This window comes from Myotis myotis, unplaced genomic scaffold, assembly GCF_014108235.1.
Source record: "Myotis myotis isolate mMyoMyo1 unplaced genomic scaffold, mMyoMyo1.p scaffold_m19_p_13, whole genome shotgun sequence".
Classification (NCBI taxonomy): Eukaryota; Metazoa; Chordata; class Mammalia; order Chiroptera; family Vespertilionidae; genus Myotis; species Myotis myotis.
This window is the reverse complement of record NW_023416317.1, coordinates 24,328,137-24,342,318: the sequence shown is the minus strand read 5'-3', so window position 1 is coordinate 24,342,318 and position 14,182 is coordinate 24,328,137. Positions and strand designations below refer to the sequence as shown.

The window sequence follows — 14,182 nt, the reverse complement described above, 5'->3', positions numbered from 1 at the left end:
TCTGCAGTGAAAGCTGTGCCTTTAAGAAAGGGCTGTTAAAGTACGTTTCATGGTGGTGTTTGGGTGTGAACTTGCCCATCAGGATGACTCTCTAACCAACTGAGCTACCCAGCCAGGGTTTTGGATATGGATTTGGGAGTTCTGGGCTCTATTTCTAGCTCTGGATACCTGGTTGGAGGGGTCTTTCCACCCAAAATGTTTATTGGGTCACCTAATGGTGTGGGTTTTAGACAACATGGATGGACCTAGAGGGTATTCTGCTGAGTGAAGTCAGTCAGACACAGAAAGACAAACACCATATGATTCCACGTACACGTGGAATCGAGAAAACAAAATAAATGAAAAAACAAAACTGAAACAAACTCATAGATAGAGAGAATAAACTGATGGTTGCTGGGTGGGAGGGATGTTGAAGGGCTGGGTGAAAAATATTTGTTTCTGAAATCAATAAAAAATCAACCAACCAACCAACCAACCACAACATAAATATCAGAAGACACAAAATGTCTTGTTGATTCTACTTATGTCATCAGCACCACTGCTGATCAATGCCTAGATCTAATAATTCATTAGAGGTTGCAAAACGGTGGCATTCTAATCCTACTATTTCTTCTTTAAAGACAAAGCCCTCACTATGTGGCTACCCTCAGAACCAGTTCATACATTCCAGTTTTCAAAATGATGTATCCTCCGCAGGTGACTGATGAATTTCTTCTGGCATGTGTCAGTATGAACGAAAGGATTCAAGCATTTTGGGGGTATTATTATGAATGAATACATTTTGAAATAAATTGTAGCATTATTCTTATCGATGACCAAATGTTTCCGTGGCCAGTAGAAGCCTCTTTTGAAACAAGCCTAGTGGTTTATGACAGCTTCCTTGCTTCCTGGTACAAGATGTTTCATCTAAAAAATCCTGGCTGCTCTTAACCACACCATCAAAATTACTGATTTGCTTAATTATACAATATACATATCACAGGCTCAGCATCACTGTAACAACACTACAACCCATAAAATACTTGCTGAAAACAATGTAAAGATTATTTTGTAGCCCGTTCTTGCTTTAGAGTATATGGCAGGTTGATTGCCCCAATTCCTCAGGTCTGCCATCTGCCAAACCCTGACTCTGGGCCAGTGAAGTATCAGCAAGCATGATGCAAGCAGAGGCCTGGAAAGCACGGGCACACTGGGGCTTGCTCTTGACCCTCCACCATAACCATGAGGACATTCCTGGGCTAGCTTGCCAGAGGCTGACACACATGGTTTCCCCTCCACCCCCATGGCCCCAGTTGAGGCCATCCTAGACCAGGTGACAGGCAACCAGACTATCAGTGAGTCCAGCTAGATCCATTACTGGACTAGACCCATTAGAGCAGCCAGCTGACCCATGACTAACATAAGGATGAGCCCATCCAGCCAAGATCAGCACACCTACCCAGCAAACCTATAGACTTGTAAGCAATTTGGTTGCTCTGAAAGCCATTGAAATTTGGGGTGGTTTGTTAAATAACACTGTAGCAAGAGATAACTGACATAAAGTCTAACCCATTAGAATTGAATAGTCCAATTATCATGTTTTGAAATCATTCAAAATAGTTTCCCCCTTGTGGCTCTACAACCAACTTGATATACAGGTTCTTTTTTATTTCAAGAATTACTCCCACCAGCAATGCATGAGAGTGTTTCTCAGGGACTCACCGATGGTCAAACTTTTGGATTTTTGCCAATCTAATTGCTAAAGTGATATCTCAGTAGAGTTTTAATTTGTATTTTTTCTTACAATATAATGTTTTTAAAAATCCTTTCTAGCCCTGACTGGTGTGGCTCAGTCGGTTGGAGCGTTGTCCTGTGCGCTGAAGGGCCATGGATTTGATTCCTGGTCAGGGTACACGGTGTGGGTCCAATCCCCATTAGGGACATCTATGGAGGCAACCGATCAATGTTTCTCTCTCACATTGATATTTCGCTCTCTCTCCTTCCTTTCTTGTTCTAAAAATCAATGAAAAGCATATCCTCAGGTGAGGATTAAAAAAATCCTTTCTAATTATGTTTTAATCGGATATTGACTGTGTAGTTACCATGAGACTTCCCTAGAGAAATACACTAAAATAAAAGATTTATAAATTAAAGAGGATCAGCAAGTGAGAACTACACACATTACTATGTTTTAACAAATACATCAATGTTAAAGTTATTGTTGTAAATTCTAACTCTAGAAATAAAACTCATTTTGCATACAGGTGAACAGGTACCTAATAATCACTACCTTCCGCATGCAGAGTACTCTTCTAGGCAATGCTTAACAACAGAAAAGCCTGAATAACACGTTTGATAATTCCAGAAATTAGATAAAACGCATTTCAACTATAAGAACGTTTTCACCTTTATTAGAATGATTCTAGCTACAATTTCTAGCAGTAAAATTGTCAGTGTGCCTCTTACTTCTCCACTAGAATTTTATGATATAATCTGAGGTGCAAGATAAAAAATGAAAGGAAGTAATACTTTGCCAGAAGAACTGAATGACATGCAGGTTTACCTTTCCATTTAGCAACCAGCTTGGGATCTGAAATGGTGAAGTTTGGACGGCTTCTAGACAGAATTCCTTTTCCAAAATAACCCTTCCAGGAAGAGAGCAAATAAAATTAGTTCACCTTTAGTTATCAATTTTTTAGCTAAGGGAGAATCACAATGAGTTAATGAAGTTTATTGCACTTTTCACAGCTTTACGCCTTCCCTCTGATTATCTAATGAATACAAATGAAGATCTTAGCATTTTATTTGTGATAAGTTTCTCGTATACCTCTTTTGTCTCCTAACTAATGATTTCAGTCTAGGTCTTATAAGCTGAAGGCAACAGGGCAGGCAGAGGCAGGGATTCTTCTTCATGTGGGTCAGGAGCATGTGTCTAAAAGCAGGAACCAAGTCTACCAGGTACAAAAAAGCTTCCTAGCTTCCTGGATTCTCTTGTACTCCTTCCTGCTGATTCCAAAAACAACATTAACCCCCCTCCCCCCATTTCTTAATTTAAGCCCATAGAAAACTGAAATTGAGAGAATAATAAAATGAATACCTTTTACCCTCATCTAGATTTAACATCAGAACAAATAATGTGTATAGCAATTTACAAAGCTCCTATTTAATGTTATGTATTACAAATGTGAATAGACTGCCTTTGGCCTAGACCTTCATCTCACCAAGGTCAATGCCACCCACTGTATCCCACTTTGGGAAGGTGGTTACAACAAACATCCATATATATACTAGAGGCCCAGAGCGTGAAATTGCACAGCCCTGCCCACCCGCCCGCCACTCCTCTGCGCTCACTGCCCTGCCACACTCACAGCCCACCCACCCACAGGCACCTCGCCATGCCCGCCAGCCTTGCTTCGAGCTGAGCCTGTGGCTGCAGGGGAGGGACCAAGAGGTGCTCCATGCACCTCCTGATGACCAGTCGTTTCAGCGTTCTGGCCACTGGCCCTTTACACACACACACACACACACACACACACACACACACACACACACAGACACACACACATATGTATATGTATATATATAAATCCTCACCTGAGGATATGTTTTTATTATTTTAGAGGGAAAAGAAGGGAGAGGGAAAGAAGGAGGGGGGGTTGAGAGAGAGAGAGAGAGAGAGAGAGAGAGAGAGAGAGAGAGATAGAGACACCAATCACTTGCCTGACGAATGTGCCCCAACTGGGGATCAAACGTGCAACCTAGATATGTGCTCTGACCAGGAATAGGACCAGCAACCTTTTTTTTGGTGTACAGGATGATACTCCAACCAACTGAGCCACCTGGCCAGGGCAAAACCTATATTTTATAAAAATGTCTAAAGAGGCCGAAGCCGGTTTGGCTCAGTGGATAGAGCATCGGCCTGCGGACTGAGGGGTCCCAGGTTCGATTCCGGTCAAGGGCACGTATCTGGGTTGTGGGCGCGTCCCCAGTGGGGGGTGTGCAGGAGGCGGCTGATCAATGTTTCTCTCTCATCGATGTTTCTAACTCTCTATCTCTCTCCCTTCCTCTCTGTAAAAAAATCAATAAAATATATTAAAAAAAAAATGTCTAAAGAGGGCACATTTATAGACTGGCAGTGGACCACTGGGTGCCTTAGGCTGGGAGCGGAGCAGGAATTAAGTGCGATGGGCATGAAGGAACTTTCTGTGCTGATGGGAAGGCTCTAAAATGGGATTGTGATCGCTTCTCGGCCTTTTGGCTAAGATCAAGTGTAGTATCTGTTCTTATCAGTTTAAAATGGGATTGTGGTGGTGGTTGTGCAACTCTATGAATTTGTTACAATCACTGAACTGTATACTTACAATGGGTGAATTTTATGGCTGTAAATTATACCTCAATAAAGCTGTTTAAAAAGTGGCCCACTGATGAACTGGCTATGAGGGGCAGGGAGGGGAGCAAGTTACCAATCTCAATCCAAACCTATCATCAATAGAAAACAGCAAAACCCATACAACTTGTCCTCATCTAAGAAGAAGTCCCCAACTCGAGAGAGAGCAGATGCAGAGCCAGGATACATGCTGAAGCCTCATCTGATCTGTCCATGAGCCAGGAAATATGCCACTCTGGTTACCTCTGGGGATGGAATGGGAATAAGTGGGGAATTTTAACTTTTTACCCATTAATTTAATTTCTATAAACTGCTTGATATTTTTTAAAATATATTTTATTGACTTTTTACAGAGAGGAAGGGAGAGAGAGAGGGATAGAGAGTTAGAAACATCGATGAGAGAGAAACATCAATTCAGCTGCCTCCTGCACACTCCCTACTGGGGATGTGCCCGCAACCAAGGTACATGCCCTTGACCAGAATTGAACCTGGGACCCCAGTCCACAGGCTGATGCTCTATCTACTGAGCCAAACCGGTTATGGCATGAATTTTTTTTTTTTTTTAACACAATGAATGTGCATTGCTTTTTATAACTGAAAGATAAGAGGGGTCAATGTTACTGACCCTACTTCATTGCTAAAACGTGGGTCCAGAGTGGGGCAGTTATCCTAATAATATATGGCTTTAGGGCACTTGAGTCAAACTATAGTGTTCCTACAGGAGACTAAATAGCAAGAAAAGAATACGGGTCATTTATGGTTTGTTTTGGGAGTGGATGGAGAGAAGGAGGAAGGAAGTAGCTCCAGGTTGTCAGGAAGTAGCTGTGCCAGGGCCCCTTGTACTTACTTTCCCATACAGCTGCTCAATATCTTCTGCATTCCTCACAATTACATTGTTGTTTATCATTTCAGCACGGAATATTTTGAAGTCCTTCTGACCAAAACGGATGGGAAATGGAGACTCATAATTCTCGTACACTCTTCTTTTCCTCTTCGGGGCAAGGAAAAAGGCTTCCGCCATTTTTCAAGTGTAACTGTTCTCTAAAGAATATAATGAAGAGAAAGAAACAATCAATAACTACACCGATAAGAAGTGTGAGTACACTTACGGTATACCTAGGCTCAGAAAACCTAGCTCTGTGGGAAATATAACATATTTATAAAGCAGTGAACTAAAAGACACAGAGTCACAAGAATATTTTGTAAAAGCAGTGCAAGTCTTAATCTCCTAGAACAGTGGTCGGTAAACTGTGGCTCTCAAGCCACATGCGGCTCTTTGGCCCCTTGAGTGTGGTCACGAAATTTCAATCGCACTGTACGTGCGCGCCCGCACGTGGTATTTTGTGGAAGAGCCACACTCAAGGGGCCACAGTTCGCCGACCACCGTCCTAGAATATCTCAATTAATTCCTACAACAATGCCCACGAAGCCAGTGGCATTATTTCTAACTACAGCTGAGACTGAGGCCTAGTGATATGCCCCAAAAGTCACAATGCCACGCAAAAGTCTCCTAAAAGCAAGCACAATAGGATTCCTGCCTATTAGGATCACTCCCATTCTTTCACTCAGCCAATAAACTTTTACTCAGTATCTATCTGGGCTCTTAATATCAGAGGTGCTGGGGATATAAAGATAAAACTAAGAGACCCTGTTCTTAAGTAATTAAATCTAGTTGACACTCCATTTAAAAAAAAAAGAGGGGGTGGGATCTTAAAATACATTCCAAACATTATGTCAGTCACTCCCAATTTAAAAAAAATGTGTATTGATTTCAGAGAGGAAGGGAGAGGGAGAGAAGGATAGAAACATCAATGAGAGAGAATCATTGATCGGCTGCCTCCTAAATGCCCCCCACTGGGGATTAAGCCTGAAACCCGGGCATATGCTCTGACCTGGAATCAAACCGTGACCTCCTGGTTCATAGGTCGGTGCTCAACTACTGACCCACACCAGTCGAGCACTCATCTTCCAATTTTTAAGGTAAATTAATAAATAAAAATGACAGCAGCAATTCCCAATTAAGGGTCCATGATGTACCTCCAATTAGCTAAGAATAGGAACTGTAAAGCCAGAGTGCCAGGAATGGAATCGACTTCACTACTTCCTAGTCGTGCAACTGTGGGCAAAGGTTACTTAATCTCTCTGTGCCTTGGTTTCCTCACCTGCAAAATAAGAATGAAAAAACAACAACCCTCTATGTTCTGTAAGACCCATAAAGTTGCCCTGACTGGTTTGGCTCAGTGGATAGGGCGTCGGCCTGGGGACTGATGGGGTCCTGGGTTTGATTCCAATCTAAGGCATGTACGTTGGTTGCGGGCACATCCCCAGTGGGGGGTGTGCAGGAGGCAGCTGGTCGATGTTTCTCTCTCCTTGATGTTTCTAACTCTCTATCCTTCTCCCTTCCTTTCTGTGAAAAATCAATAAAATATATTTAAAAAAACAAAAACAAACAAACAAAAAAACCCCCATAAAGTGCTTAGAAGAGTACCCAGTTCACAGTGAGCGCTATGTGTGTATTTGCTATAATTATTATTATGGCTTGAGAACTACCAACATCATTACATAGATGAGGAAATGGATTCAGGTTCAAGATCTATATATATATAAAACCCTAATATGCAAATAGACCGAATGGCAGAACAACAGAAAAATTGGTTGCTATGATGTGCCTGACCACTAGGGGTGCACATGGATCATGGTGGGCATCGGCAGCAGGCGACAGAGTGCGGAACATGGCTGGCATCGGCTGTGGTGGGAGGGTGGAGCAGGTGAGCGGGGGTGCCAGACGAAGGTGGGGCTCCGGTCACTGTCATCAGGGCAAGCCTCTGGTGGTTACTGAAAATTCTTTGCTCCTGCATGCTGCGGTCCCGCCAGGCACTCGCACCTGCTGCTGGCACCAGCCCCGTTTGCACCTGCAGCCTGTGCCAGAGCTGCTGCTCGCACCTGCTGATGGCACCGGCCACGCTCGCATTCGCTGCTGGCACTGGCCCCAATTGCTCCGTGTTGTCAGCGAGTGTGTGCGGGGCCAGTGCTTTCAGCGTGTGGGAGCAGTGCCAGGAGCGGGGCTGCCAGTAGACAGGGGGCCGGGGGTATGGCGGGAGGGGCTGGGTGGGGGCGCAGAGGATGGGCCAATACCCGCCCCTGTGCCCACCACAGCTTTGTGGCCCATAGTTCCTTTTAAGGTGCACGAATTGTGCACTGGGCCCCTAGTCCTATATAATAAAGAGCTAATATGCTAATTAGATTGAACAACCAAATGACCTTCTGGACGACCTTCTGGACAAAGCTGGGGCTGCGAGGGCCGGCCGAGGCTGTGAGGAACTGTGAGGGCTGAGGCCCTTGCATGAATTTTGTGCACTGGGCCTCTGGTATTACATAAAAGGCTCCAGAATTGGGCACTAGACCATCCCAGGTCTGCTGAACTCCAAAGCCCAGGCTCTTCTCATCAGGTTCTGCTGCAAGCACAGGTAGCATCTGTCCCCCTTTGTCTGAAGGCTCACTGTTTCTCAAGGTTAGAAGCTAAAGGGTTATGGAGAATTGTGGGATTACTTACTGTGCACTCAGCACTAGGAGAGAGTAAAGGAAGCTGAAGTCAGTACCTCTCCCTTCCAGGCCTTACACTCAGTCTGAAATAAAACAAGCACCTAACAGGCTGCAATTCAATAATGGCTAAAGGAAGGAAGTAGAGTTGAGTGTATTGTGCGATAAAAACATAGAGCCATGGTAAATGCATTTAACTTAGGAAAACTCAACCATACGCAAGGGGGAAAAAATGTAAACAGTGCAAGAGATTGGTCAGCCACCCTAAGCCATGAGTAGATGCCCTAGAACGAGACAGAAGACTTGAATCTGCTGCTCCCTCAGTCCTGAGTCTAGAGTCTAGAGTCTTTTATGTAATGATGTTTACTTTGAATTTATATTAGTTCACACAAACACTCCATCCATGCTTTTGTTCCGGCCCTCCGGTCCAGTTTAAAAACCCATTGTGGCCCTCGAGTCAAAAAGTTTGCCCACCCCTTGCTCTAGACTCAGTTTAAGCTGTCAGTGTATCTGCTGCTTGAAGATACAGTGGAACCCTTTTACACATGTGTAAACTACATGGCTCCAAACCCTCACAAAGAAAGAAGTAGGACTAATTATCTAGGTGCCTCCTGTATTCAATACCAACATCCCACTGGGCAGGGGATGTAACCAAGTCTGACACAGCCAATGAAGGTGGTCAAAGCTGAGAAAGGAAGGTGAACGGTCTTAAGGACTCATGACCATTCAAAAAATATATATAAATAAATAAAAGCTTTGTCCAATGTATGATGCTTTTATCCACCTTCTCAAAGAAGTTGAGGAATAAAATGAGGACAAAGAAAAAACACAGATCAAGGAAGAGTTAGAGAAATTAAATAGAAAATCAGTTACAAAGATAACGTTGAAAAATAAGAATCAGCAAGTCAGAACCTTCAAAGAACTGCCAAAGTATTCCAAGCAGCAAAATGCTAGAATAATTTCTAAGTAAGATCCCTCAATGTAATCACATACTGAGCATGACTGTACACATAGTACACACACACAAATACAGCATTCATAACAAAACTATGTATACTACATGTTAATGGGCAATTAAGAGATTTTCTTCCAAGGGTATCTTAACCAGATTTTCACTTGCTGACATATTCCTCAACCTAAGTCAACTCTTTGGCATGCAATTGTAGAAATAGCAATTTATTTTAAAGCTTAAACAATACTGTGTTGGCTTTTCTGAGGCAGGACATTGATCTCCAGTGAGAAAATTTCTAGGGATTTCTAGGAGCAATTCAGACTTTTATGAGACTTTCACTTGTAATTTAACCTCTGTTTAATATTTGACTTGTATATATTACATTTGTAATTTTTTTCAAAGGGAACACTTAATGGCTAACTTCAAGAACTTCCAATTTAAATCCTCTCAAACAAGTGAAATGAAAAGTTATGTTTTAATTTGTCTGGTTTGTTTAGGATTTTCCCCTTTCTGATGGCGAATGTACTCTAAATAAGCAATACTGAGCTATGACACTTGATGGCAAGAACTCTTGCCAGGCCACTATGGCTCAGTGGTTGAGCATTGACCTATGAACCAGAAGATCATGGTTTGATTCCTAGTCATGGCACAAGCCCAGGCTGCAGTCTCCATCCCCAGTGGCAGGAGGCAGCCGGTCAATGATTCTCTTTCATCATTGATGTGTCTATCTTTCTCTCCCTCTCCTTTTCTCTCTGAAATCAATAAAAATATAATTTTAGAAAACCAACTCTGTACTCTAATCCAAGTGTATATGGTAGGTTTCTTGCAAAAAAACACACCCCAAAACAGTTTTTCACAAAACCTCAACAACCAGGATCTAGTGTCAACTCTGCCCATGTGACAGCATGCACATCAAGAATTTGGCTCCTAGTAGGCCTTCCATATATACAAAGATGCCACTATTATTGTGTGACATTCACAACCCACTTAAGCTCTCTGAGCCCAGTTTCTTCATCTTCAATTTGAACAGGACTAGAAACACAGCTTGGAAGTTACCCAAATGTTAACCGTAGAGTAACCATATGATCCAGCGATTCTACTCCGGGTACAGATACAAAAAAAAAAAGTGAAAAGATGTTCACACAAAAATTTGTATGCGAATGTTAACATAAAAGTCAAAAAGTGAAAACCACCCAAATATCCATCAATAGATGAATGAATCAACAAAATATAGGATATTCATATAATGGAATATTATCAATAATAGAAGAATGAAGTACGGATACATGCTACAATGTGCATGATGAACCATGAAACCATTATGTTAAGTAAAAGAAGCCAGTCACGAAAGACCACATACTATAGGTATAAAACCATTAATATGAAATGTCCAGAATGAGCAAACCCATAGAGACACAAATTAGGTTAGCAATTGCAGGTGCTGCGGAAAGGGAGAAATGTTGGAGTGACTGCTAATAGGCATAGAGTTTATTTTGAGAGTGATGAAAATGTTTAGATTGCAGTGCTGGCTGCATCACTCTGTGAATATAATAAAATCACCGAATTGTACATTTTACAAAGGTGAATTTTATGGTATGTGAATGATCTCTCAAGAAAGCTGTTATTTTAAAAATTCAGTAAGACAAGATAATCTTCATAGTTTTGTGGAAGAATTACCTTGTGCTGACCTTGGAAGGCAAAGACGGGGAGAAAGGATTGAATCTGCTACTCTCAAAATCTGCAAGAGGCATTTAGGAAATGTTTCTTTAGTGCCATGGCGGGAGAACAGCATGATGTAAGGTGTGGGAGGTGAGTAAAATTAGAGGTCACCATCGTTGGTAGGTACAATGCTGTATACTGCACAGGTGGGCACTGCTATCCTGATTTGACAGACAAGGAAACCCAGGCTTAGGGGAGCAAGGCATGTGTCCAAAGCCCCATGGTTAGGGAAGATGCGAGGTTTGTAAGGCAGGGAGACTGGCCTAGAAGAAGACCCATGTCTGAAGCACACACAGATGCACAGGAAGGACTGGGTCAGTTGTCAGGGAGTTTGGGATGTGAAGGTTGGTTGGTTTAGACTTGGAAACAGTGTAGGTTATAACAAATGAAAAGAGATGAACAAAATTCACCTAGGTTGGCATATAATAGTGGCTCTCAAGCTTAGCTGCCCTTAGAATCACTGGGGGTAAATTAAAACTTCTAATGCCTAGTCCCGTGGTCGGCAAACTGCGGCTCTCGAGCCACAGGCGGCTCTTTGGCCCCTTGAGTGTGGCTCTTCCTAAGCCTTAGGAGTACCCTAATTAAATTAATAACAATGTACCTACCAATATAGTTTAAGTTTAAAAAAATTGGCTCTCAAAAGAAATTTCAATCGTTGTACTGTTGATATTTGGCTCTGTTGACTAATGAGTTTGCTGACCACTGGCTCCAGTGATGGTGAACCTATGACACACGTGTCAGAGGTGACACGCAAACTCATTTTTTTGGTTGACTTTTCTTTGTTAAATGGCATTTAAATATATAAAATAAATATCAAAAGTATAAGTCTTTGTTTTACTATGGTTGCAAATATCAAAAAAATTTCTATATGTGACACGGCACCAGAGTTAAGTTAGGGTTTTTCAAAATGCTGACACGCCGAGCTCAAAAGATTCGCCATCACTGGGCTAGGCCTTACTTGCAATGGCATCAGAAATTCTGGGGTGGGACCCTGGTGATTCCAACATGTAGGTAAAGTTGCCAACCACTGCTTGCAGGATGGCCTATTCAAACACACTTAATCCCCACAGCCCCCTCTTCCCTATTGTACAGATAGGGAAAGGGATTCAGGAGGGCTGAATGCTACGTACCTGTAAGAGGTTGTTAATTTTCCTTTCCCAAACCAGGGCTTAATCATTCCAGACGCCCCGAAGTGTTAAGTGTATTTACCTTTCTATTAAAAGCGGGGCTTGTTCTTTATTCTTCCCTGGAGCAGATAAGCTAACACCCTTTAGGTGTTCAATAAATGTTCATTCCAAACAAAACAAAGCAAAACCAAAAGGGGGGAGGCAGCTACATCTACTCTTCCAACTCGCTGGGTCCACCGAGCCTTAACAAGCCTGGGTAAAACCTCCCACCCTGCAAGGCTCGCCTGCTCCCAATTAAAAAGACGTTTGAACTCCAATTGCTAACCTCGGGGCTCCGGGAGGCAGGGATAAAAGGGGCGAGGTAAACAATCCTGCCTCTGGGGAGCTTTCAAGTTAGAACCTAAGACTAAGACATATAAACAAACAATACCCCTTTGAAGGCTGTTGCGAGGATTAAACAGGTAATTGTGTGAAGGCGCGCGGCGCCGGGCTGCCCTGGGGAAGTGCTAGCCAGGCGGTAGGTGCAACTGCAACACATGACGGCGCACAAGCCAAAAAGTGTTCAGGGCCCAACAAAATCCTATATCCATCTTAACTTATCCCTCCGCTGGTTTCCTGGAGTGCCCGCCACCCCCCGGCCCACACCCCCGCTCCCAGCAACCCCACTAGCGGCCAGGCTCCTCTCGGGCACAGGGTCAGCTGCACTTCGACGTCTCCAGCCCTGGGGCGTGGCGCGAACACTTCCAGAAAGAAGGAAAAAAGAGAAGTACGAAGGCTACAGGAGCACGAGGAGGAGGAGAGGAGCTCATCCCGGCAGCCGAGCTCCTCCTCGCGGCCCAGAAGGGCCCGGGCTGGCTGTGGAGCCCGGGGAGAGGCTCGCGGAGAGGCCGTTTCCTGCAGCGGGGAGACCTCGCCCGGCGCCTGTGCTGGGCCCAGCGCGCCTCCCGCCCCTAGGCCTGCGCCTTACCTTCATCCACCCCACGCGCTCGCCGTTACCCCGACAACGCCGGCCCGGGTGTGGGGCGGGGGGGGGGGGGTCACCTCTGCCGTCAAGTAGTGCGGTCGCAAAGCTGGACGAATGCGCAGCCGCAGAGCCCGTGGCGCGCCCTCCGGGTTCTCGCCGAGTGCGCATGCGCGCAGCCTGAACGCGGGCCGGGGGGGTCGGGTGGCGGTGTTCTGTGCGCGCTGCTGGCCCCTCGTGAAGAGCGAAGCAGAGGCAGCACGGCCTCCTTCCTGCCCTCCCCAGTGTCATGCGGTTACTATTCTCGTTTAATTCTCACAACAATCCGCAGGACCCGACTTTCGGATGGGATCCGAAGTCGCTTGTTCCATGTCACACTGCTAGGAGGTAGTGGAGTCCTGGTCTAAAGACTTGGGAGTCCACGCGCCTGGGGCGTGGGGCGCTTGGGCCTCCCGGACCCTGCCCCTGACCTGGTCTCAGCTTCCTCAATGCAGACGGATAAGCTGCAGCATGCAGGGCGTCAGGCAGCGCAGACAACTGGCCCAAAGCCACTGTGCGCTGGCTGCCCTGTGCAGTGTAAAGGACAGCACACCAGGAGTCAGACCTGCACCTGCATCCCCACCTGCCCCCTCGCTGGCTGTCCTGAATGAGTGACTTAGACGAGAGAAACAAAAGCGCGTTGTGAAGTGTAAAAGTTTCTCCTGACCTGGTTTGTTTGTTTGTTTGTTTGTTTATTTATTTATTATATTATTGTTGACAATATTACAGATGTCTCCCATTCTCTTTCTCCCCTCCCCTCCTCTTTATCTGGAGTTCTTCACTACCCTATAGCCCCAGTCCATGGGCTTGACCGGGTTATTTTTAAAGGAGGCCTGGTAGGGAGTTCTATATATACCTCCCCACATATGAATCCCAGGGTCCCCAGCGCACACGCCGCACATGATGGGCGGTTTGGGAAGGTTGGTAACAGGGAGGATGAGATTAGGTGTGACTGTCTCTGAAATTTGGACCTTTCCCAACTTTCTTGTCTCCAGGCCTTGGAACACACTGTGCCTCTGCCGGGAACATTCTTCCCTGCTGTTTGCCGCAGTCATTCCTGGTCACCCTTTAGATCTCCCTTCAGATAGCTCTTCCTCCAGGAGACTTCCTCCTGCCTCCCCAGGCTGGCTTGGTGACTTTCCTCTGTGTTCGCTGTTTCCTGGTCTTCCTTAACTGGATTGTGAGCTCTTGCTAGAAAGAGCTCCAGACACCATGTGCCTTAACTACTCAGCTAAAGAGTTCAGACTTTAGATAGACCCGAATCAGAATAGCTTCCTGTTGGAGTGTTGCAAAAAAGAGCTTCAGCAAGATGCAGAGAAGAGTGGCATTGGGGTGGATTGGGCAGGGGAGAAAAGAGCTGTGGGGAGGCTGTAATAGTGCGCCAGAACATGCCAATTTAGGAAACACTGGTTTTAGAATGAGAGGGTTTTAACAATGAAAGGCAACTCATAGGTTGTCCAGTTCAACTTCCTTATTTA

At 44.7% G+C, this 14,182-nt stretch overlaps 1 protein-coding gene and 1 pseudogene across 8 annotated transcripts in view; one reads left to right on the top strand and one right to left on the bottom strand.

Moving 5' to 3' along the window:
* Nucleotides 1-13,308, bottom strand: part of TSEN2 (tRNA splicing endonuclease subunit 2) — a 50,441-nt gene extending 37,133 nt beyond the window's left edge. Inside the window, exons 1-3 of one of the 8 annotated variants that reach the window (XR_004971515.1) lie at nucleotides 6,404-6,572; nucleotides 5,214-5,407; nucleotides 2,543-2,624 (exon numbers count right to left, since the gene is read on the bottom strand). Coding sequence is in view for 5 of the 8 variants with exons in the window: in XM_036332217.1 (XP_036188110.1) it covers nucleotides 2,543-2,624; nucleotides 5,214-5,387 (256 nt within the window). In the remaining 3 variants the exon portion in view is untranslated. Of the gene's footprint in view, nucleotides 1-2,542; nucleotides 2,625-5,213; nucleotides 5,408-6,403; nucleotides 6,573-11,786; nucleotides 12,316-12,671 lie in introns of those variants that run through there. The other 7 variants (XR_004971516.1, XM_036332217.1, XM_036332218.1 and 4 more) reach the window with 7 other exon arrangements.
* LOC118668688 lies at nucleotides 4,218-4,376 on the top strand (annotated as a pseudogene).
* Nucleotides 13,309-14,182: the final 874 nt, after the last annotated feature.